Source organism: Pseudorca crassidens, chromosome 11 (genome assembly GCF_039906515.1).
Source record: "Pseudorca crassidens isolate mPseCra1 chromosome 11, mPseCra1.hap1, whole genome shotgun sequence".
Classification (NCBI taxonomy): domain Eukaryota; kingdom Metazoa; phylum Chordata; class Mammalia; order Artiodactyla; family Delphinidae; genus Pseudorca; species Pseudorca crassidens.
The window spans coordinates 55,941,685-55,967,497 of NC_090306.1; the positions used below are offsets into that span (position 1 = coordinate 55,941,685).

General features: G+C 39.4%; 1 protein-coding gene across 2 annotated transcripts in view; it reads left to right on the forward strand.

Annotated features, from left to right (window-relative positions):
- Nucleotides 1-24,849, forward strand: part of HMGA2 (high mobility group AT-hook 2) — a 136,732-nt gene extending 111,883 nt beyond the window's left edge. For both annotated transcript variants that reach the window (XM_067697247.1, XM_067697248.1), the window contains 2 exons: nt 12,800-12,832; nt 24,690-24,849. In XM_067697247.1, coding sequence (XP_067553348.1) covers nt 12,800-12,832; nt 24,690-24,737 — 81 coding nt within the window. In that variant the 3' untranslated portion in view covers nt 24,738-24,849. The remainder of the gene's footprint in view (nt 1-12,799; nt 12,833-24,689) is intronic.
- The last annotated feature ends 964 nt before the right edge of the window (nt 24,850-25,813 follow it).

The window sequence follows — 25,813 nt, forward strand, 5'->3', positions numbered from 1 at the left end:
TTGGGGTTCCCTATGGTACCCAAAAGCATACAAGAGGAATTTTCTTTGGTGGGATACTTGAGACTCATCAGAATTCATTACCCACATTTTTATAAACTGGTTAAATTTCTGTTACCCTTCCCCACATACACTGATCTACAGGAAATAGAGGGAGATAAAGTCGTATTTAATATGTCTTCTCATGTTTTAAAAATATACCCATGTCCCTCTCCCCACTCTTGGATCCCTGGGGAAAATATCTCCCTCGTGTCAACTACAGTCTTGCTGGTTTTCCTATGACGATGTTCCTCAGAGTAACGTCCAGAGGCCCAGTTGCTTATTTATAAGGCGGGTTACCGGTCCCTCCTGAATCAAGGAGTGGACTCAGGAATCTGCATTTCTTCAGCGTCCTTTTATGAAGTCTATGAAAGGGTATCACCACCACCTGAGGAAAAGGAACTGGAAGAAGAGGAGGACTTCCTCCAGGCACGAAGAGGGTGTAGAAATCAGCTGAAAACTTTTTTGAATATTTACTCTATGGAGAAGACAGGAAGTGTGCTAGGAGCTGAGTCAGGTGGGTGGGCAATTTCCCTGGGAATTTTCCATTGGTGGCGCGGTCTGCTTAGGGTTTGCAGATACAGCTTCTCTGAGACTGGAGCATGGAGTGGTCCACGTCCATAGCTTTGACTAGTAATTGTGCCTTAATGTAAATATATATATATATATATATATATATATATATATATATATGCAGGCTTTAAATGGAGTGTTTTAAACGACTCCCTCTCTATGGCAGTGTGTATTTATATATATCGTGGGTAAAAAATAAGTGTCATGGGTGGTCACATTCCAAAGAAATGAACACATTCACAAAAGCACCAGCCAGTGAATGCAGAGGCCATACAGGACAAGGGATTAAAGGCAAGAGACATACAGATTTCTTGAGTAGAAAGACACAGGGAATGAGGAGAGATGTCTGATGGTGTAGATGAAGGGTCTGTATGGAAGGATCTGTATGGCATCTGATGGGAAGCAGGCATCGTTATTCTTCCTCACGTTGTGCTCACAGACAATAATATATATAATACATGAAATTATAAGCACCACAGATACGGGAACTGTGTCTACTATTTCCTATGTCATAAACACCATGGAATTTAGAGCTAACATTTTTTAACACCGTCACATGTTAGAGCAAGTGATAAACAGGGAAAAAAACAAAAATAATTTATTAGCATTTACCACAGAAATCTTAGCCTTCACAGACTTGCCTGAATTTTTTTCCATAAACTTTTCAAAGGGAATAAGGGAAATAAAAGAATAAAGGAAAGCATATATATACATAGCAGCACAGGATTTCTACTTCTATAGAAATCTAGTGTGAAAGAAGATGCTATTTATATTTCTTGACAAGAAAACTTTTTCCAGAAGAAAGCTGTTACTATGAAAATAGTTTCCTAATACTGATTTTTCCTTTAAATATATTAGAAGCCTTCGTCTGAACTAAGATCTTTTAATATCATTACATTAAAATGCAGTTTTTCTTATTTGATCATTTTTCTTCTTAGTGAAGTCATAATCCTAGAAAGCTAGACTTTTATTATCTTTTTAAACAGATGCTCTTTTTATGGAGGAGAGGAGATGCTGCATATAGCACTGATTTTTAATAAGAAAATAAGCACAGAATAAGCTGTTCACTGCAGCAGTGTGGCATAGTAGAGAGAGCAAAAGATGTGGAACCATGTGACCTGGGCTGCAGTTGTAGCTTCGCTGTATACTGGCCTTGTAATCCCTTGTAAGCCATTTACTGTCTTTAGGGTTCCGCTTGCTTGTGTGTAAATCTGAACAGCAGATGGCTGTTGTGGGGTAAATCAGACAGTACACGTTAAATCACTTTGTAAATGGTACCTTGCTCTGTTACTCATATATGATCAACAGAAATACAAAATGAAGAGTGATGTCACCTTATCCTGAATTGTAGTTAAAGAATGTTTGATTCCATGGGTGTGATCACGAAACAGAGTTCAGAGAGACGTTTCTGGAATGGTCTAAACAAAGACATGTAGTTTTTAGGATGACAGTATACCGATGCTAGAATCATCAGTTTTAGAGCAGTTGAGCTGAGTTAGAGCTGAGTTAGGTAGTGCAGGGGGTTGGTTGCCTCAATCTCCGCTTGAGTTTGAAATAGAGATTTCGGAGACAAGCCTAATGAAATGTGAGGTTCTTCTGAAGAAGGAAGGGAGATGTTTTAATTTACAGATTCTGAAGAAAGGGACATTAATCCAGAGAAAACCTCCAGGGAGGGTCCAGGAAGAAAGTATTCTCGGAAAGACAGGCGTGCTGGGTACACTCTGGAAGTTTGAGAACGTGCAAGGAAGAGAGCCTACTTCTACAACTGTTTAAGCGTTCAAGGACATAAGCTAATGTTCAGGAATAGTTAACATTTCTCGGATTGAATATTAAACCTCCTCCAAGAAAAACAACTCAACTGCTAAAGTCAGTCCCAGGCTAAGGCCAAGAAAATACTGCTAACTTAGGGTTCTAGGAGAGATATGACTCAGTTAAGTACCATAGAGCTCTCAACCCATAAACTATCCCTTTGTAGTCCTTAACAGTGTAAGAGATTACAAATAAATTTACTGACTCTTTCCTTAAGGAAAGGAAATGCCTAAAATCATGATTCAGCTTTTTAAATTCGGTTTCCATGTGTAACTAGTATAGCTGCTGGGAAATACTGGCTCCTCAAATCATTTTGTAAAACCATTTAAAAAAAATTTTATTGGAGTATAGCTGATTTACAACATTGTGTTAGTTTCTGCTGTATAGCAAAGTGATTCAGTTATACATATATCCACTCTTTTTTAGATTCTTTTCCCATATAGGTCATTACGGAGTATTAAGGAGAGTTCCGTGTGCTATACAGTAGGTCCTTATTAGTTATCTATTTTATATATAGTAGTGGTAAAACCATTTTTAAGTGTTTTAGTCTACGACCCAGACAGATGTTCTCAGCATCAAAGAAGTTTTCTAAGTATTGATTCTAAATCTCTTCCGTTAACATAAAAGTAATTAGAACTACTGAAAAATCACACGATTTCTATCCCATGCAAATGGGCAAACACACAAAAAAGGGTATTACATGTGATACGAAAAATTGTGTCTCTAGTTCATCAAGTCCAAATCCAGTTTCATATAACCACTCTGAATAACCCATCAAATGTTAAGAAGACGTTGTGTCTTAAATGGACTTCCAAGTATGTCCCCAACAAATATGGAGTATTAATTATTGCTCATCTCCTATAGTATACAACTTAATTTCCATTATCTTATAGATTTCTCCTTTTATCCATTATTGACCATTAGTCTTTCTGTCTGGCTAAAGTTGGCATGAGCTAAAGTTTGAGTTTAGTCCATAGCATCTATGCACATGTGTTTGATTTGTCAAAACCCAAAGCATAGTGTTCCACATATTTATTCATTTCACTTTGGTGCTGTTAGCCACGTGTGCATTTGCAAAGTGAACTAGCTTTGTGAATGGTCATATACAGAAAAAAGAAATATGTAAAGAGAATAAACAGATAATTTGCATCTTTAAAAAATACCCAAAAAATGCATAGTGTTTCTGTTTAAAAACCTGTAGGATGAGTACATAGGTCTGAAACAAGATTAATTCTTTTTCTATGGAGTAACACTAATCTCACAATTTTTACCCAGCTCCTTTGCCTAAGGGTGAATTCTTCCCCCCAAATCTTGGAGACGAAATTTTTTCATAAAAATTGAGGTGAAGTCTACTCGTGAGACAACGTATTCTTTACCCGACCTGTGTGTGACTGTTTACTTCGGAATGCTTTATATCCCCAGAGTACAGCCATCTTCCGTAAGATAAAAATCCCTATTAAATGCTGTAGCTCAGGAGCTGCAGCTCAGGAGCACAATTTTAAGTTTAAAATTAACCGTGGTAGGGCTTCCCTGGTGGTGCAGTGGTTGAGAGTCCACCTGCCGATGCAGGGGACACAGGTTCGTGCCCCAGTCCGGGAGGATCCCACGTGCCGTGGAGCGGAAAAAAAAAAAAAAAAATTAACCATGGTTTTAGCAACACTACTGCCATAGCTGCATTTTTGTTTTGTTTCGTTTTCTGACTTTTTTAAACTTAATTCTAATCTTTAACTTTCCAGAGTGAAAAAGAAAATTTCTTTCTTTGTATTTTTCGTGATAGGGATGAATGATACTTTTCCTCTATATCAAGTCTTCAAATTTCTTGTATTTTTTTTCTTCAGTGAACTTACCTCTACCTTCTCATGTTCCCTATTAGAGGGAAAATAGCTCTTCTTTCTTATGATTATTCTTTTTTTACTTTGATGAGCATGCCTCTCTACATGTAAGATTACATTGAACATAGGAGAAAATTAATCTAAAATTGCACGTTATACTTTTTAAATATTTTATTTATTTATTTATTTTGTCTGCGTCAGGTCTTAGTAGTGGCATGAGGGATCTTCCATTGCAACGCACGGGCTCTTTATTGCAGCACTGGGCTTCTCTCTAGTTGTGGCGTGCGGGTTTTCTCTTCTCTAGTTGTGGCACGCAGGCTCCAGAGTGCGTGGGCTCTGTAGTTTGTGGATGCAGGCTCTCTAGTTGAGGCACGTAAGCTCAGTAGTTGTGGCATGCGGGCTTAGTTGCCCTGCGGCATGTGGGATCCTAGTTCCCCAACTAGGGATTGAACCTGCGTCCCCTGCATTGGAAGGCAGATTCTTTACCACTGGACCACCAGGGAAGTCTCACGTTATATTCTTAACATCCTCATTTGTCTCCCCCATTAGACTCTAGGATCCTTGAGACTAGGAAACATTTCATATTCATTTTGTATGCCCAGTGCCCATCTGATGTGTAGTTTATCAAATATCAATTCAAATTTAATGAGCCAGTGAATAACTTCATCAGGTCAAATTGTAGAAGGTTGGCTTTGGAAACTAATCAGGACGCTGAGGGTTTTTTTAAGGATTTCTCTTTGATCTTTCTCCTCCATTCTGAAGGTGTCTGAAAGGTACCAGAGGGAAGGCAAAAACTCCAAAATATTGGCTCTCAAATCTGTTTTCAGGAGAACTACTGTGGCTCGTTGCCATACACATTCAGGCTGATGTTAATAAACACTAACTAGAGTAGATTGTGACTATTCTCATCCTTGAACAGATTAAACAAGGTCAGCTGCAGCGAGGGCACTTTACTATAATAATCCAATAAATACTTTTGAAATGATGCTTACTTTTGTCTTTTGCGATAAGTCCAAGAGTAAAGTCAAGTTGAGTAGAAAATAAAGAACAGCTCCCCTTCTCCCCAATACCGAGCAAAAATTCCAGAGATTTTGCCAAAACTCCCCATAGATTTATCACTTGATAGGAGACATTGTACAGAGAACTACAAAATCTCCTTTACTCTCTAAGGGCCAGATGTTACTGTCAAATTGTAACCATTTGAGGCTCCACGTGAACACACGTTGCACAGTCAACTCTAAGTGCACACAGAAGGCGCAAAATATAGAAGTTGTGACCCAACCCAGGCTTTTTCTAAGCTGGAGAAAAATTAGCACTAGCTACTTACTTACGATGGATGGTTTCTCCTCTTTACTAAGGCCTCCCACCACAAGGGGGCAGGATCATTCTCAACTGAGGAAGCCATTAAAACAGGAAGACTCTCAGCCCAGTAAGAGTGGTATATGCAATAGGCGTGAGATTTGTATATAGCTACAGCTGAGTCTCATCCTCACATTGTTGAACCAACATTTGATCTGAAATTCTTCAAACTTCAGACACACCTTCCTATCTAATTACCAAAAACATTCCTTAGGGAGATCAAATAATTTTTTGACCACCTGGTGTTAGAGAATGCTCTGAACTCAACTTCCGTATAGCTATGTCACTAACTGAGAGTTGACCGTTCACTTTAAATTGAACTAGAAGTCACAGTTTTCATAGAAAGCCACCCTGAATAACCACCAAGAATTGTTATATGCCAGTCACTCCAGCCATTCAGTGTCAATGAAGAGGTCGAGTTCAGAAGGGCTTGGAGTGGGTATGAGAAGTTAGCTAGATGGTCACAAAGACAGACATGGTGCTCTAGAAGAAAGGCTGCAGAATAAATGAGAACACCAGAACATCACACCTGGTAAAGGCAAATCCCTCCTCTCACCACAGAGTCTGGCAGAAAACTTTGGCAAAAATAACTTTAAGGGTCAGGACGCGGGGTGGAGAGTCATAAGCAGGGAGATTGAGTGCAGGATCTAGGTTCATAAAAAGTACAGAAATCTGTTGGCTGATACAGCCTAATGACAAATCACAAAAATTATATAGTTGTTAGTGAGAACGGCCACCTTTCCTTGATTCTATTAGGTTAAACCATATGAAGTTGTTGCTATTTGACTGGTTTTGACTGACAAAAACTCAAGTCCATATGGTTCAACCTAACAGTATTCACACTGAGTGAATGCTATGAAGATGCTCTGACTCCAGCTATCCTGGTGATACGGGTATGATGGAGGATTTGCATCTAGAGATCAGAGACTGTTATTTTACATTCCCTGGAGCTCTTGGTGTTGCATCGAGGAGCCTCAGGGACATCCTGGGAAGACAGGGAGTGGGTTGGGAGGCCATGTGAATGAGGCATCGGCACTCCAGTCAGAAGTACCATTTTGTCTGCTTCCTGTTGTAGGATTCCACGTGGATAAGATCTGATTTGTAAAAGAAGAGGGAGAGGGTCTTAGGCTTTTTTTTTTTAAAGGTTCAAAACCTATAGCACATACAGTTCATTTTTTAAAGGGACCAAATATAAATCTTGACATTCTGAAATACTGAAGTTTTAAGACTAAATCTAGAGCACCATGAACAAGTGTGTTGATTACCTCATTTCATGAAATGCAAGAAAGAATTTTCATTCTTGATGATGGTAGTCTCCCTCCAGTTGGGTTAATGTCATATTCAAATATATATATACATATATATTCAGAACTGCACTGTGAAATTTCAGAGACTGAAAATGAAAAGCATATTTCAGCACATAAATGAAAGTGAATCTTGGTAAATGGTTATATACAGAGAAAAAGGTCATCTTTTGAGACTTTAAACTACTAGGGACAAAGGGTCAAAAAGGATATCGTTCAAATCACAAGTAAAAAGTATTCCTGTCAGTTTCTACAGTACATGACATGAAGTTGCTGCTGGCCTTCCTGGTTCATGGCTGTATTTGGAGTGTTTACATAGAGACTGGACAGTTTATATAATCTGAGTTGTGTCTACTTATTCAATTTGATACTTTTTAATGAATTTGGTTCAGAAAGCAGTTGAGGTAATAGAGCAATAGGTTGATTTGTTTATTGACATTTTCTCCAGATGGTGGGGGAAATTCATCAGTCAGCTCCGGCAGAAGATGGACCTGGTTGCACTTGTATGGATACAAGCATAAACATAAGTGCCCCTATCTCCATGAGCTGACTTAGGCCATAAAGGACTCTTTGGGAAGTTTAAAAACAAATATCTTTTTAGCAGGATACCATATTTAATTTTAAATTTTAAATGACTGAGCTTATCCTGTGAGCTGTTATTTTGTGAGCTGTGAAATGCCCCTAAAATGTTAACTTTCATTTAGAAATGAGAGTTAACATTTTAGGGGCCTTTCATGTCTCACAAAAGAAATGAGGGTTTTAAAATTCTTTTTTAGTAAACAGCTAGATCTGTCTTGCCCTATACTGCTATGAGAATGCAAAAACGATCTACATGAAGTTTGTGCTAGGGGACAGAAGTACCTCTTGACTCAACAGTGGTCTTATGATTTTAAAACCAAGGGGACAAAACCACCTATTGCTAGCTGGCAGTAAAACAAAAAATATAATTAGATTAAAAGTCTACTACTTACATAAAACCAAAAGACCCATCTGCACAGAGATCCAATGAAGGAGTATTTTCTTTCAAAGGTCAACGTAAGACCCTTTGCATAATGATCATCCTTACTTTACTATACATTGTACCTCATTTTTTTTTTTTAAGTTGAGTGGTTAAGCCCAGTTCAAGCCTCTTTTCATTTAATGTTTAAATTAGTATTAAAATGAACTACTAATGGTCAGGTCCTTTTTATGAAGGATTTTCTTTCAGTACCTACTAGAAGGGGTAGCTTAGCTGTCTAGGCATCAGCTTTGAAATACCTAGACTCCCTGGAACCATAGGCTGGATTCTCAGGAGGGCTGGGGAGCCCCTTAATTATACTGAAATAAATTTCCTACACCAGTGTCTTTCTACAAAATCTTAAAAACCAAAATACTCTGTGGACATTAAAAATTCAGTAATTTCTTCCCTTTCATTGGGAGAAATACTGGTTTGCTGTATGATCTCAGAAATCCCAAAATAGGTTCTTTCCTTTTTCATATCCTTTGCACTTTCTTAGCATGCTGTATCCTAAGCTATTTACAGACTTTAACAATAATATTTATTTGTTCAAAGATTGTACTTTCAATTTGTCTGAGCTAGTCCAATATAAGGGTTAACCTGCAGAAAACTGCACATTGAAGTCCCCGTGGTTAGAGAGGGCCCTTCTTAATCTTTTCATCATTCATTCAGTTGATGGGTTTTTTAATTCTCTTCACAGTTTTATTTTAACATTATATTAATTCAAAGCATTTCTTCAAAGTCCTTTGTTGTTGATGTTCTTTTGTTCTGGGAGGAAGCTCTCTTCCACCCATTGGATTTTAGAAGTTAAAATGCAACCGCGGAATGAGAGATTTTCATTACAAGCTATTTGAAAAGTGTAACAATCTTATAAGGAACTCAAAATCTGAGTGCTTGGAAAGGTTGGCATGCCAGGTCTACAGAGCACCTAAACTGTATAAATTCCCCGTATGCACAGACTTAACTAGAAATGGAACCATCAGAAGTGTCTAAATCAGGGGACTTCCTTGGTGGCACAGTGGTTAAGAATCCACCTGCCAATGCAGGGGACACGGGTTCGATCCCTGGTCCAGGAAGATCCCACATGCCACAGGGCAACTAAGCCCGTGTGTCACAACTTCTGAGCCTGCGCCCTAGAGCCCGCACACCACAACTACTGAGCCTGCGAGCCACAGCTACTGAGCCCACAAGCCACAAATACTGAGCCCTCATATCACAACTACTGAAGCCCACGTGTCTAGACCCCGTGCACCGCAACAAGAGAAGCCACTGCAGTGAGAAGCCCCGTGCACCGCAATGAAGAGTAGTCCCCACTCGCCGCAACTAGAGAAAGCCCGCGCGCAGCAACAAAGATCCAACGCAGCCAAAAATAAATAATAAAAAAAAAGTGTCTAAATCAGGAGCTTGGAGGGCTTTGCTATCTGTTCAATAGAACAGTCGTTGTGAAACCCATGCCTTTAAAAGGGATGTCCTCAGACACTCCACAGCAGGTAATAAAGGCAGAATCTCCAAGCGGGGAGGGGGAACAGCTGGACCTTGCAGGCCTGCCTCTTGCCCCCCAGGGTTCACTCTCCATCAGCAGCCTAGGAGAATCAGAGCTAGGCCTGCTGACAAAACCATGAGGCTTCCTGGCTGTGGTAGGAGTGGGGTGGGGAGGGGAACCCTGAGACATCCTAAGGAGAAGACTGAATCTGGAGGTGGAAACCAAGGCTGTGAAGTATAGCTTATCCTCCTGGGTTGAATCGGATTTGACTGTTTTTAAAAGGTTGAGAATGGGTTTCCTCAGAGCATTATATGGGAGATTAAGAGAATGAGGAGACCCTGGTTGTTTCAGCTTTAGAAAATGATCTCATGGAAGTTATTTAAATTCCCTCTGCCTTAGTTTCCCTGTGAGCAAATGAAAATAACAAGACCTGGGTCCTTCCAGTCACAAAGGGGCAGATGTTGAAAACAGAAAAGATTTTAGCTTCTATATGGGAGATGCATGTGTAAAATATTACTCATTTATTAAGGCACAGGGAAATATACAGCTAACCACACTCAAGATTAATATGCACAGTTGATATTATCCGTTTTTTCTTAGAAAAATGTAGTGGTCGACCATGCTTCTAATGACAAGAACCCTGGGGGGCAACTGGTTTCTAGGTATCTAAGCTAGCAGATGCCCCAAGGAAGATAAGAGATTTGCAGTTTGTTTGGTGTCCCCCAAAATTTCCAGACAGCAGTTTGTTTCGTTTCCCATTTTATGAATGGCAGTAGTATTGTGCTTCCATCTGCATTTTCTACCAAAGCCATTCATAAGAATAAAAGCAACACAAAAGAACAACAACAGAAAACGTTCTCGGCACAGTCTGGAGCCATTGGGTGCCAGGGGCTGGGAAAACATCCTGGCAGCCAGAACCCCAACCAGCATTGAAAGTCCTCAAGGGTCTGTTTGTTTGGTGGTCGGAAAAGTATGAAGTGCTGTGTGGAAGGGCAGCTGGTAGAAGTTCTGTGACACGAACTAGGCCGGGAGCCAGGGCTGGCAGGGTTTCAGACATTGTCTTTCCCCTCATTGAAGTGTCAGGACCTAATTCATGGAAAATTGGGTGAGCTGGCAGCCCTTTCAGAGGATTTCATTGAGACCCACAGTGTGCAGGAGTCACATGAATGTGGGCTCCTAGGCCAAAAAGGGAGGGGGACTTCTGAGCAGTAGGAACCAGTCAGCCTGCAAGAATGTGTGAGGATTTGAAATGGTTTGGGAGTAAACATGTGTACAGGTGTAATCAGCAGGAAAAAAGAGAGGGGAGAAGAGTGGTCTGTTCTTACAAATGACTCTTTTGAAATGAATACTCTCTTAGCACACACATTTGAATCCTAAGAGGCAAGGAGTCCTAATCATCCTTGGTTGGCTTCCACCTGGAGAAAACATCATCTCAAAACCTGGGCTTTTATGATGTCATCTCTACTGTGGTTTAAACTCAAACTTTTTTTTTCAGTAAACAAAAGTATTTTGCCATTTCTTTTATTTTTATCTTGTTCATTTAAAAAAAAAAAAGCTCTGATGATTTTTATAAAACACGTTTACTATAGTGGCAATAAGACATCACACCATCACTGAAATTCTGAAAGAAAATGAATAGAAGCTCTACCCCTTCACAATATAGTGAATTTACCTTAACTTCTGTAGCAATTTTATTTCTTTCATTTGTACCACAGAAGCATGTCACTGCCCACATCAAAGTGGTTCAGTTGTATTTGCAAATCTCAGGGATGTGTAGATAGAATAAATAAGGCTTATATTCAGACATGAGAGTGAGTACTGGAAGTAATCCATTAAAAAACTTGGGCTTCAGATCCACCTTTTACAACACCAAAGAATAACTTAAATATTTTTCTAATACTCTAAATATTGGACAGTTAATTTAGGCTGAGTAGAAAAAAGTTTCCTCAGGTTTTTTACTCAAAAGAGGGGAGTTGCACTACATCCAGAATTAAATACATATAGATGATAAAGATACACAGATATAGGTGTAACAAAATATTCTGCAAATGGTAACATCAAGAAGGTGAACAAACCCACAGAATGGAAAAAAATACTTGCAAATCATATTCTGATAAGGGATATGTATCCAGAACATATAAAGAACTCTTATAACTCAATAATGAAAAGCCAAATACATTTTGAAAAGATTTGAATAGACATTTCTCTAAAGAAGATATACCTATGGCCAGAAAGTACATGAAAAGATATTCAACATCACTAGCCATTAGGAATATTCAAATTGGAACCACAATGACATTCACCTTCACACCCAGTAGGATGTCTATCATTAAAAAGACAGACAATAACAAGTGTTGGCACATATGGGGAGAAATTGGAATCCTCATACATTGCTGGTGGGAATGTAAAATGGTGAGGCTGCTTTGAAAAACTGTCTGGCAGCACCTCAAAAAGTTTAACGTACAGTTACCTTTGTGACCCAGAAATGCCACTCCTAGCTATGTACCTAAGGGAAATGAAAACATGTACACACTAAAACTTATACATGAAGTTTTCTTATACAGAAGGTTCATAACAGCATTATTCATGATAGCCAAAAGTTGGAAACAACCCAGACGTTCATGAACTGATGGATGGGTAAACAAAATGTAGCATATCCGTACAATGGAATATTATTTGGCCGTAAAAAGGAATGAATTACTGATGCATGCTATAACAGAATGATCCTAGAAAACATTATGCTAAGTGAAAGAAGCCCATATATTGTATGATTACAAAAGATACAAAAGACCATATATTTACATGACATGTCCAGAATAGGCAAATTTATAGAGAAAGAAAGTAGATTAGTGATTGGTTAGGGATGGGAGGTTGGCTAGGGAAGCAGGAAGGAATGGAGAGTGGGTGATAATGGATACAGGGTCTTTCACAAGAGGTGAAATTATTCTAAAATTAGATTGTGGTGATGTTTGTACTACCCTCTGAATATACTAAAATACTTTGCTGTTTACACTTCATATGGGTGAATTTTATGGAATATAAATTATATCTCAGTAAAGCTGTTTTTTTTAAAAACCAAAATATTAATAAATTAGGCCCTTTCACTTCCTAAGTTTTGTGATATACAGGCTAAAACAAAGTGAATAGAAGAGCAAGTTTATTTTGATGTAATTGGTATGTATTGCAGAACCTTAGTTGGGAATTGTTTTAATGGAGATAACCTGCATTGTATTTCTTTAACATGTGAAGATAATGAATAAACACCCTTTAACCTGAAATAAACCATTTGAACCTTGAAAATTTTGTCTTTGCAGACAAGTGTCTATGTTTAAAACATGTATACTTGATTATTTTCATTATGCGTGTTTCCTTTTAAATTATAATGATTCTTTTCTTTCTTTCTTAGCCTCAACAAGTTGTTCAGAAGAAGCCTGCTCAGGTAAGAGATGGTCATTATGCTTTTTTTCCCCAGTTAATATAAATAGTGAAAAAAATATGACCCCAAATTAAATCTTTAATTAGTATTTTTCTAGTCTTGTGTCAGCATTGTAGTATTCTTGAAAATTGGCTGTATCCTTCAGACAAAGTCGAGAATACATAGACTGAGATTTTTAAAAATTCTAAAAGATCAAGGCCTGAAGTATACAGAACAAATAAAAATACTTAAAAAAATAAAACCTTTTAGTGCCTCATATAAAACAAATACTTAATCTTATCATGTGTTTTGCCAACTCTTAAACATCAAGTTTTGTCCTTTCCATCTCCCTATCCATATTCCGTTGACCTGATACAGGACTTATTAGCCACAAAATATATCATGATCCATGACTGGAAACATATCTATTCATTGAATTATTCCATAACATTTGGTGATCCCAAAACACTCCCAAAGAAGACTGGGAAATTGGGAAAGAGTTATACTAATTTTGCTATTGACGAACTCTCAGGTCTCACTTCAGTTAGGCTGAATCACAGTTTCTGACATCTTTGGCAACATCAAAATTAGGAACCAGCTTTACTTCTCTTGTTCCGTATGCCTGGAGTTCCTTGTCCCAACTATGATCTGTACATAGAAGCATAAGAATCATGCTTATTGAGGAAGTATATCTTGAAGAATAAATTAACCATGATTGCTAAGTATGTGATCTTTATTAAAATATGAAAATATCTTGCTGTTCTCCCTTTCTGGGTTGAAAGAGATGCCCGGGAGATCTAGGTGCGTCATGCAGAACCTGCCGAAGTTATTAAGCAGTGTCATGGGTTACCAGGTTCTTTGTAGATTTTTCATATAATTTATCCCTGGGATCTTTTCCTTAGAGGTCTCTAAAACTGTACCTTGCACCCTGTTCTCTTGGGACAATGTTGCCTTGCCTGGGAAAGACCATTCAGACAATCTCCTGTGTCTACTATTCTTTACAAATGCAGCTTGAAAGAGAAATGAAGCTTCTAAACAGATATAAAAGCACACAGGGGAAATGCATCTGAATAATTACACATGTGCTTTAAATAGAATAAAAACAGAGTTTCCATGAAAAAAAAATCGTCCTCATAGCTGTTCCCTTTCCCAAAAGCCAAGAGTGTTGGGGGCACTAAAAATAAGTACACTGTGTTCAAGTGTTTCTATGCAATATTAAACAAAACAAAATGTAAACCAAGCTTGACATTTTTAAGTAGGAGATCCCAAATATATTTAGCCTCTCATGCTTCATCAGTAAGGAAATCTGTAAGGAATTTTTTTAAAAAAGAGCAAATGAATTTATAAATCTGTGCATTGGGGTCAAAGGAGACTGCAGTGTTCGCTGTTGCATCATGGGCTGTGAACAGTAGATTAATAACCTTATGTGGTCTGTTAACAACTTTGATTCAGTCTCTGTTCCTGGGGTTTAGGGAAGATAAGGCGAACGAAAACTTAGTCACGTGCATCTGAGAAATGTGTAGTCTGGCTCAGAGGTTCTTGCCCTTGGCTGCATATGAGAATCACCTACAGATAATATAAATATGATTATATACACACACATACACATATATATATACACAGTTGTATATTATATGCCATATACAGTTGACCCTTGAACAACATGGGTTTGAACTGTGATGGTCAACTTATACGTGGATTTTTTCAATAAATACTACAGTACTACACAATCGATCCATAGTTGGTTGAATTGGTGAATGCAAAATCACAGTTACGGAGTAAAGGCCAACTGTGAGACTTGAGCGTCTGAAGAGTTTGGTATCTGAGGAAGGTCCTGGAACCAATGCCCCTCGGATACTGAAGGACAGACAACTCTGTGTGTGTGTGTGTGTGTGTGTGTGTGTGTCTGTGCCCATGCGTGTGTATGGACCCTACCCAGTGATGATTTTGGTATCTGTGGTGGGTCCAGGAACCAATCCCCCACAGATGCTGAATTGACTGACAGCTCTGTGCATGTGCGTGTGTGTGTGTGTGTGTGTGTGTGTGTGTGTGTGTACATCCTGAACCCTACCCAGTGGTAGGCGCTGGAACCAGCCCTTGTAAGGCAGCTGTGAGTATCTCTTCCAAATTTTATATTTACTGATGGCAAGTAGGTAACTTGAAATCCACTATGGTAGGAGTATTTACACCATGGAACTTGGAAAATACTACAAATCAGGACTTTTTTTTTACTGGAGAGCAAGTTGTTGAACATTTACCTACACACCACTAGCCCCACCCTTCAGTGATTCTGATTATTTGGTCTGGAAACCCAAGCATTAGTATTTTTTATGAACTCCTCAAGTGAGTGTAATGTAGAGCCAGGGATGAAGATACTCAGTGAACACACATGAGAAGACATTTGAACATTTGTTGAGCAAATGAGCACAGAATATCAATCTATATGACGCACAATGGGATACAGATGAATGAGTGGAATGCCATGTGTTGCTTAAAGGGATGATCCCCAGAAGAGTTTCAATTTTGTTGTTGTTGTTTAGCTACAGAAGAAAAAATAAAGATATAGATTAGGGAAAGAGGGGAAGATGTTACAGATGAGATGAATGGCATATTCAAAAGTAAAGAGCCAGAGACAGATAAATCATTGGTGGAGATTATGAATGTGGCTGAAACTGACTGCAAATTGGGCAGTAATATACCAAGAAATGATGTGACATCATAAATTTTTGTCCTAAGAGAATCAATCATATCAAAGAAACCACAGATGGATTGGGTTGGTTCTCACTGATCAATCTGGCTGTGTTACAGACCTACAGACCCTGCTCCAGATTTGCCCTTGAAAGGAGAGTTCAGACTCAGAAAAAAGAACATGAGCTCATTGGGCTTCCTAATCTATATTGTCTAAGGACACAGTGATGAATTATATAAACATGGGGACTACACAGAAGTTCATGGAGGATAATGTAAATTTTACATCACATTCAAAAGAATCTCTTCCTTTTCCATCTGTTTCTTTCAAAATACCCTCCCAGATGGCTTTTCCATGTAGCAGTCTGGATTAACTCAGGCTCATATCCTTTCTTCATCAACACTACTTTGAAGGGTTACATTCAGGTCCTGTTTTGAGGTGGTGAAAATTTTAGCACAATTAAATATTTTACATCCCAAGAAAAGGACTCAGCAGTGTCTAAGCAGACCTAGGTTTTGCTTTCTGGCCCCATCAATGGGTGAATTAATCTCTCTGTTCCCTATGTATCCATCTATGAACTGGGATAAAAACAATGCATCTTACCTTACTCCCAAGAACATTTTGAAGAGACTTGTATACATTCCAGGGAGTATTATTACATTCTGACTTATTTTTGTATGCTAGGTTTTTTATTTCCAGAGATTTGTATTCTCAAAAACGTTAGAATTCTAATTAGTTCAAAACTACTATCTTTTTGACCTCAAGTGTTTTTCACTGCACGTTTTTAAAATAAGGATTTTTTTAACTTAGGGGTAATTTTACGGTGATCGCTACATCCTATCATTAGGACTAAAGCAGTTAGAATCACTTGGCTTGTATGTAATTCCATATGTGTGGAAGTACAAAGACTCTCTTCTGAAGTATCCTCATGCCATCAAATTCTGAAAGCTCAGAACTTCAAGGATGCCACTTCTCGAAACTGGGTTACAGAAAGTCACAGTTCATTCTAAGGAGACAAATTCAGGATTATGATAAATCTTATTCGTGTGCATTTGTGTATATAAGTACATGCATCTTGTGAGGAATAAAAATTTAAGGAAAACCCTACCACAGGGGTTTGTGCTTGGGAAGTCCACCAGGTACCATCAGCTGCAAACCTTAATAATCTTAAAAATCTAAAGGGGAAAATCTCTAATATTTATGTTAACTGTTTTTTTTAAATTCCCAAACCAGTGAAAACAAAGCTTACTGGAGAACTCTACTATATTTTCATTTAAAGTGATAAAGTAAGAAATTAGCTAATTTCCTAGTTTTTTAGCAATTTGAAAGTTGATTTCTCAGCCACATGGATTACATTCTCAACTTGAGTAGGCAACAGTGGTAGGTTTTGTTTCTGCTACTGTTGTTTTTATAAGAGAAATCCCATAGTGTATCAGGTTATTATTATTGGTAGAGGGGGCTTTGTTTCTCAAGTTTTCATTTTGATAAGAAAAAAATCTCACTCCATCTCAGACTTTTGAAAAGATCTTGCTGGTTTATTAGATATCTTATTGTCTCTTGATTTCCCCCTTTTAAGGCTTTAAACTGAGATTAGAAGTGAGTCCTTATATATAATTCAGACATATTTTCTCACCTGAGCCCTACCCAAAGGGTAAAAACAGCTTTTAAAAATCCTAAGTTCTCCTTCCTTTCAACCCAATTTCCTCATTGTTGTACAGCCCTGGCAAGCTACACCTCTAGCAATTAAGACAGGTAGAAACCTGCTCCTTTTCAACTTCCCAGTGAGAGAACTGGAAAGTTTTCAGTTTCTAAAAGACTGGAAACAAAGCTTTCTGTTTCGAAATAGAGCTTTTACCTGGGAGTAACATCTTCTGTGGGTGGTGTGTATCGGAGCAAAGAAATTTCAGTAAGCCTTGGTTATCATGGGATTTTCCCCCCTTAAAAAAAAAAAAAAAAAAAAAAGCTGAATGTTTTTACAGAGACTTCAAGGGCAGTTTTAAGGATGTTTATATTTCAGACAACCTAAACATTGTTTAGAGCAAAATGAGAGATTTCATTTTGGGACAAGCAGGTTGATGAATTGCAGTCAACATCTTGTTCTCAAAGAAGGCATTTTTCCTGGGGGCTTTCAGTCTAGACGTACAAGGGAGGAAGGAGGAAGAAGGGAGAGTTCTCACTCTCACACTCATCCTTTACGTGGTATCTTGGCCAGTACAGTCAATAGTTCATCATAAATCAGACTTGAAGAAAAGAGGCACTCTCTACTCACTCAGGGAGAATAGTGATTTATACCGCTTAAGTCATAAAGAGTACTGATTTAGTTATTTTCCAACTTACGCCCTTTCAAGCTGGTAAAACATTTTGTGGGCCAGTAAATGTTTGGTACCAACTGGCAAAACATGAAGAATTGTATCAAAGCCTGCCCTGAGTGGGACTGTTTTGTTGTATAGGAAATACTTTTTGATTTAACCTCTGACCTCTGACATTGCAAAGGTCAAGGGAGGAGGAGAGCCAAGTAGAAAGCAACACTTAACCCCTGTAATAAAGTACCTCAAGGATCTAGCAGCACGGGGGGAGGGCAGAGGAAGCATATCAAAATGATTATTAACCGTAAACATATGAAGTCATTAGCTTAGTTGTAATAAAGGAATATTGGCAAGATGAAGTCAGCTGTTTCTTGGCAGGGAATGTCTTACAGAGATGACATAAACTTCTAACGGAAGTGAAAGGACGTCACTCAATTTGGGGCAAGATATAAAACTCCAAAAGGCAAAATATAGTATTTCTGGACTTGACGGATTTCCTATAGGAGTTTTATTTATTTATTTATTTTTTTAAGTGTGATTGTTTTTAACTGTGTGGTAAAGCCTGTGGATTAGGCTAAAAATAAAATGGCCATGTCTGCCTGCTTTTCTAGGCATGTTGCAGAATGCTTTTCCTGTGCATTTTGATGTGAATTGGATAAAAAACGATTATTTATTCAATATGTAAGCTTTCTTATTATCCAAACTTGCTGACCAAAATTAATATGAATAAATAGTAACGGATTTAAAACATGGCCTTTCTAAGAAATTCCTTAATGTTCGAACAGAAATATGTTGCTTTATCCAAGAAACTTTCTGTACCTTCAGAGAATGTTTGCTGGACACTGAAATGTCTTATTGAAGAATTATTTGTTAGCTTAGTATTATTACTGATATTTTCATAATCTTATTCAAAAGTCCTATCTCAGGATAATGAAAAATGTTTGGCGCAATAATGATTAAAATCCAGAAATGTTCTGTTCCCTGGCAACAAATACAAGTTAGGAAAAATTTTTTACACATGGAAAACAAAGAGAAAAGGTTCTCCTAATCTGTGCCATTCATAAACATATCCAGAATATAACCACTAAGCAGCCTTTAATCTATCCACTTTTATTTAAAACTACTCTGCATAAAAGGAAGGACATTCCTCAACAATTTGGGAAATGTTGAAATGAATTTCCTTCTTCTGAGTGCTTCCTTCATGCGAAAATCTTTAGCTATTTTTTAAACATGAGACTTCTCAGCACGAATTAGATCTGGCATGGAAAATTGATCAAGCTTGTGATCCTCAGAAATCATGACTTCCAGGATCCTGAGACTTGCAGTTAGTTTATACAGAAAATGAATTCCCTATCTGAAAACTGAGACTCCCTCCTGAAGATATTTTTAAATAGCCTTTCATCCCAGGAAAGAAATTCGTAGTATCCCAGGGATAAATATTACCTCTGTTTACAATATTTTCAGTAATGGAACTCTGACCAGAGGCATGAATAAGACAAACAGGAGTGTATTTTACAAATCTAAGATGTCTTATTTTGTTTTATTGAGGAGGCATTGTTTAATAATAGGGGTTTTTTTTTTTCCTTTCTTTCTCAACAATCTATCATTGAATCACAGGTAAAGAAAGAAACACAGAATGAGTAGCTATAATTAATCATCATAGCTCCACACCGTAGCCTTACAGGATTTTTACTCTTTTTTTTCAAAGTTTTCCCATTTGGTTGTCACATTTTTTCTCACACCCTGCTGGGCAGCGAGATGAGTATTCTCATTACCGGTCTGACACAGTGAGAATAAGGCACAAGTTATACACCCATTAATGCCAGGGTTGGTGCCTGTGGTCAGTGACATCTAGGATCAACCTTCTTTACCTCAAATATCCCCCAGTAAGACCTTATACTGGCTTTATTACATGGATGGTAGCACATGCAAGGTAGATGCTTGTATATTTGCATACATTGGGTTGGCCAAAAAGTTTGTTCGGGTTTTTTCCGTAACATCTTACAAAAAACCTGGGTGAACTTTTTGGCCAATCCAATACATAAAACTAAAATTAAAAAAAAACAAACAAAAAAAGATCAGGTACAAATACCGTAAATATCCCAACTTCTAAAGTCTCCTTTTGAAAAACATATTTCCCCCCTACCGTTTCTACCAGAATCCCTTGCACTTGCCTGCTCATAAGGTTTAAGTAGGTTCTAGTGGATATGTTTTTTAAAATGCAATATAAAGTTTTCCTAGTTGGAGGAAATAATCACTTTCCATTAAGTTAAACAGCCCCAGTCCATTTAAAATTAAAATATCTGACCCAGAAATAGAAAGAGTCCGCTTTGTGGTCTTGAGGGTCACTTAGCTGCAGATGGAACTTGAAAACTTGTTTCTGGTCACTGCTGCTGAGGAGAGCCCATAATTTCTGTTCCGGCGGGATTGGCTCGAGATAGTCACGACGAACATGAAACACTCGTGAGTGTGGCATTCCAAGTGCTTAAGGAACTGGACATACTAAGATGACAAAAAGAATGTCATTAAACCATAACTACGCTTTCTAAATTACCAGGTATTGGTAGGTTTACTGGCAAGACAGCTTAAATTACAGATGTATTTGTAGCCTGCAGCATTTTATGATAAGAGAGTTGCAGAATTCTTTGCAACCAAGGGGAAAAAATAAGGATTTATTAAAGCTGGCGTGGACGTCTATGACTTTGCACTCCTTATACACACAAAGAGGGGCATCATGGTGACAGCACTCCTAAAGTTTGAGGGGAGAGTATATCCACTTCTCGGTTCCATTTAAAATTCACTGGCCTCCTTTCCACTGCAGATCTGCTGTTTAGTCTGCATCTGAAAATTAAACCCAGAGCTTCAGCTGTCACATTAAACACTGAACCTTCCTCCAGCGCACACCCTCACCCGTGCCTGTGTGGTAACATCTATGGTTAAACGCCTAAGACATTGAAAAATTCCATCCAACATTAGGGGATCAGGGTGGCTATTGGGATGTCTTCTTCCCCCTTTTGAATAAGTTAGCAGAAGTGTACCCAAGGGTATACGCCACATGCATTGTGCTGAACCAAATTAAAAGGATGGAGATAGGTGCAAACTATATATCTAGGTTTCAGTGGGGGTTTTCTTCCACAAGCGTAATGAAAGCAATGAAAGAGTTACACTTATTAAATTCCTTTTTGGGGGCAACAAAAGAAAGACTAAGGCAAAATGAGTGCAATTTTTCCAGTAGTAGTAATAAAAATATAGTTCTCCAACTCTGCCCATTTTCTTTTCCTTCTCTTCAGTTTTCTGCCCAAAAAATCCATGTTTCACCCCAGTGTGGTACAGCCTCAGTGTTCTTTGTAAGGTAACTGAGTGGATGGCTGGGGGCTGTTCTGTGTTTAGAGGCCTTAGTGGCTGGTACTCATAAAAATGTCACTATGCACTTTCACTTTGAAAAGTCCTTTTATCCTACATTCGTGAAGCCCCATTCCAACGGTAAGCCTCCTTACCAGACTGTGGCTTCTTGGCCTTCCCATCTCACCAGCCAGCGCCTAATGAGATGTGGAGGATGCTCGGCTATGGTCTCTCCACCTCCTTATTGCCTCAGAGCTGCTCTTGGGGGGCTACCCAAGGTCAAAGATCCTTTGGGCGTATGTTGCGAACATGAAGCAATTTAAATAAATATCTCAAGTTGCAAGCTATCACCTGCAGTAATGGCAGTGTCTTCTAAGTTAACTGCGGAGGATTGAATCTCAAGGGTCCCTACCAACTACTCTGCTATGAAAGTAAGATCCCTGGGGGACGTCAGAACCTGCCGCTTATTCCCTTCGTCACCGGGTCCTGTCCACTCTTTGCACCGCAGAAGGGCCCTGTGTGAAGTCTGGTCAGCCGTGACAGGGCAGCTGAAGGTGGATTTCCCGACTCCATCTTCATGCATCCGTGACCCACATGGCTCCTGGGAGGGAAAGCAAAAACTCTTCTCTCCCAGCCTTATCTCGCAATCTGCTGTCAAATCACCTGCCCCAATTCAGTAAATGAATCGTGGAACCAAAACAAAACAACGAAGAGGGTTTTTCTTCTCTTAATTACACGCACACTTTTGTCACAGCAACCATACGTGTAGCAAAAGGCCAAGTCACTGGGAAGGTGAGAACTGGGTCTTGCAGAGGTGAGAGGTGCCACGTGCCCAGCCAACACCATCCACTTGGCAGCCATGCCGTCCTTTGGAGGATGGCCAGTCAGGGCTATGCCAGGAAGAGAGAGCTCTCCAAGAACCAAACACTGAGAAAACCATCGTTCTGAACGTGAGAGAGCTGCATCACCTCCAGAAGTTTGACGGAGTGAGGCTCCCACCCTCTGACATCCTAGTTATGTACCAGTACTAACTGACAGCTACTAGTAGAAGCATTTCAGTGTCGGTGGAAATAAAACAACTCTCCATGTTGTGTTAAGAACCGTTAAATAAAGGAAACAATATGAGGATGAGGCACCATCATTTTCAGCTGAGTTGTGTCTAAGGGATTTGAATAAACCACTTACATATCAGGAGTTTCAAGAGCTCAAATCAAGCAGAGTTTCTGGGAAGGTTTTGAAAAGCTGATCACATTCCATCTACTACAAGGTCTTTGTAAGTTCATGGCCTGAAAATTGGACTTCCTTCCGGATTTGGAAGTACTTTGGTTTCCAGATAGTCTAGAAAAATCGAGCAGTTAGAAATGGAATAATTACAGTTCCATCCAGGGGGGTTTCCAGCTTGACTGCGTTCTATTAATCTGTTAACCAGGAGAAGAAGGAATCACATATATCTGCCGGCGTGTAATCTGTGGTCTGTTTCAGGGTAGTTACCTAAGTCCACACCTCCTGTCATAATGAGAAGTGAGTCATTTGGGGACGGTGACGAGCGTATCTGCCGAACAGCTTAATGACTTTCTGGAATTTAAATATTAAGTGAAAAAACAAGGTCAGAGGGCAGCTGAACCTTGGCTTGTCTCTCTCACGTCCGTCCGTGGCTTTGATCCTGCTACATCCTCCTTTGTGGCCGGGACTCCATAGAGAATCTCAGGGTCATGGCCTGTTGCCTGTCAAGAGGTATAAACGTGCTGCTTAAATATGTGAAGCCTGCCGTTTGGGGGTTGGGAGCAGATGCGAGGTAGCTTCAAACGTTCCACGTTTCCCACATAACCCAAAGCAGACTAAACAAAACCGGTGTGAAATCTCATGACTTGATGCTGCGGTGGTTATATTTTTTAAGCTGTAATCCATTCATTTGTGTGTGTGTTTATTCCCAGGATTTACAGCTCCTTCAGTCTTGGGGGAAGAGAACGTTTGAAACCTTTTGCAAAGGGTTTGCAGTAAGCAGTGGCCTGTGGTTAAAGCCCAGGATAGAGAGAGAGAGAGAGTGTGTGTGTGTGTGTGTGTGTGTGTGTGTGTGTGTCCGCGTGTGCGCATTCATGTGAGCATGTGAGTACCCGTTCATGTGGGTTTTTTTCCCTCCCGTTTGCTGCTTTTACGCAAAGGCGTCACACATGGTAGCATTTAGGAGTTCCTTCACAGCTGAAGTGTTTCAAACACTAATGAATGGAAGTTTGGTCATATAATGCAGACAAGCTTTAAGGCATGCTTTACTGAATGGTGTACTGTAGTGACCTGGGAAAGGAAGAGAGGTATAAATTGTGTCAGTTAGCCACCCAGACAAAATGAAGCCATGTGGAAAATCAAATCTATTAAAGTATGAAGACTGTTATAAGCTGTTTTAAGCTGGCCATTCTTAAAGTTTGCTGCAGGAGTGAATGTTTACCTCTTCTCCCAGATCTTTTTCACATGCCGTCTTATGAGACAATGTACAGCATTTGATAAAAATCATCCTCTCACTGAGGACGCTTTTATCAGAAATGTTTATTGTCTCCGCTTTACCACCCATGTCCTGAAAGGTACTGCACGTTTGTTAAACAAGCAGAAGGAAAGAGAACTTTGCAGCTCAAGCCGGCTTGCAGAAATTCCAACAAATTCCAGAGCCATACGGAATCAGAAAAAGGAAAAGAGAAGGAGAAATTAGATTTATAGGAAGAGGAGGCCCTGCAAAAACATATATATTAGATTTTCTCTGCTTGGCCAAACCACCATTAAATGTTCGGTCAGTGTGGATTCAGTATTGAGATTGAGCAGTTAATGCCAAGCTTTGGTCATTGTCTTAAAATGCGCTTTAATAAATACAAGAAGAAGGAAATCCATTTGGAAAGGAAGTGAGTCGTCAGCTCTTGCAGCCCTTTCTCAGGCTCGAGTCTGCCCTCACGCTGCCTCTGGTACATGGCAGTGGCATTCCTGGTTACACACAGCTGCCAACACCCGTCTGACTCTGCCCAGAGCCTGGCTCGACTTGCTCTGCGACTTCGGGTATACGACTTACTGTGCCTTGATTTTCTCACCTGTAAACTGGGAATAATAACAGCCAGTCCCTAAGAGCATCAGCTATGATGACCAGCGTCTGAAGGACGCATTTTCTTTGTCCATTAAGAACAGATCCCCTTCACTTGATTTGCTGGTTTTTAAAACTGATGACTGGGATGCTGTCGGGAAAAATTTATCCATTTCTTTTTCCCTCTGATTGGTGAGTAAGCTCACACGGGCCTGACATTCTCTGGACGGCAGACAATTGAATTTGCTGAGCAGCCGCCATGATGTCAAGCCTTAAGTCAACAGTGGCTAATGACTGCTCTGGGAAAAAACAACACCTTGATTCCTCAATTACGGTTTAAGAAGCCCTGGGAACGAGGGGGCTTGCCAATCATCCGCATCCTCTTTTGAAGCCAGCATAATGTGCTGTGGAAACAGGTCACCTCTGAACTGTTTGTCTGAACAGCCCACACAGTGTAATGGTTGTGCCCTTTGTGTGTTCCAGGAGGAGACTGAAGAGACATCCTCACAAGAGTCTGCGGAAGAGGATTAGGGGGCGCCAGCATTCAATTTCTACCTCAGCAGCAGTTGGATCTTTTGAAGGGAGAAGACACTGCAGTGACCACTTACTCTCTGTCGCCATGGTCTTTCCACTTTCATCTGGGGTTAGGGGGCGGGGCGGGGCGGGGGAGGGGCGGGGGTGGGGGGAGAAGTCACGTAACCTTAAAAAGGACTATATTAATCACCTTCTTTGTAATCCCTTCACGGTCCCAGGTTTAGTGAAAAACTGCTGTACACACAGGGGACACAGTTTAACAATGCAACTTTTAATTACTGTTCTCTTTTTCCTTAACCTACTAATAGTTTGTGGATCTGATAAGCAGGAGTGGGTGGGTGAGAAGAACCTCTGAATCGGGTTTAGTCAATCACTGCACTGCATCCAAACCAGAAACGTGTCACCCGCGTGACGCTGGGCATTCCGAACGCTAGGAGAGGCGCGGTGGGAAGCACTGACTGCCTCAAACACCACCCGACCCGCTCGCAGTAGTGAAGCTTCTGTTTAGAACACCAAAGATAGGACTAGATACTACTTCTCTCTTTTTCATATAACCTTGTAGACACTTACTTGATGATTTTTTTTTAATTTTTACTTTTATTTCTAAATGAGACGAAATGCTGATGTATCCTTTCATCCAGCTTAACAAACCAGAAAAGGTGATGTTCACTTTTCAAAAAGGGAAGTAAGCAAACTCAGATTGCCAACTCCTTTATTTATGGATGCCACGCATATCAGCAGGAGTAATAAATTTACTCACGGCCCTCATTTTTTTTTTCAGGAACCCTCATCCGGGTAGAATCTACTTCCTACAGAGCCAAATGCCATTTAGCAATAAATCACACTTGTCAGCCTCAAAGCATTTTAAGGAACCTAGACAAGTAAAATTATCCTCTTTGTAATTTAATGAAAAGGTACAACAGAATAATGCATGATGAGCTCACCTGGATTATGAGGTGAGAGGGGCGAAATCCAAATTTCTTTTGCTATAGTTGATACTACAATTTAAAGAACAACGGCAACAAAAAAGCAGGCTCTCTCTCTCTCTCTCCATTGTGTATCAGTTTCTGTGA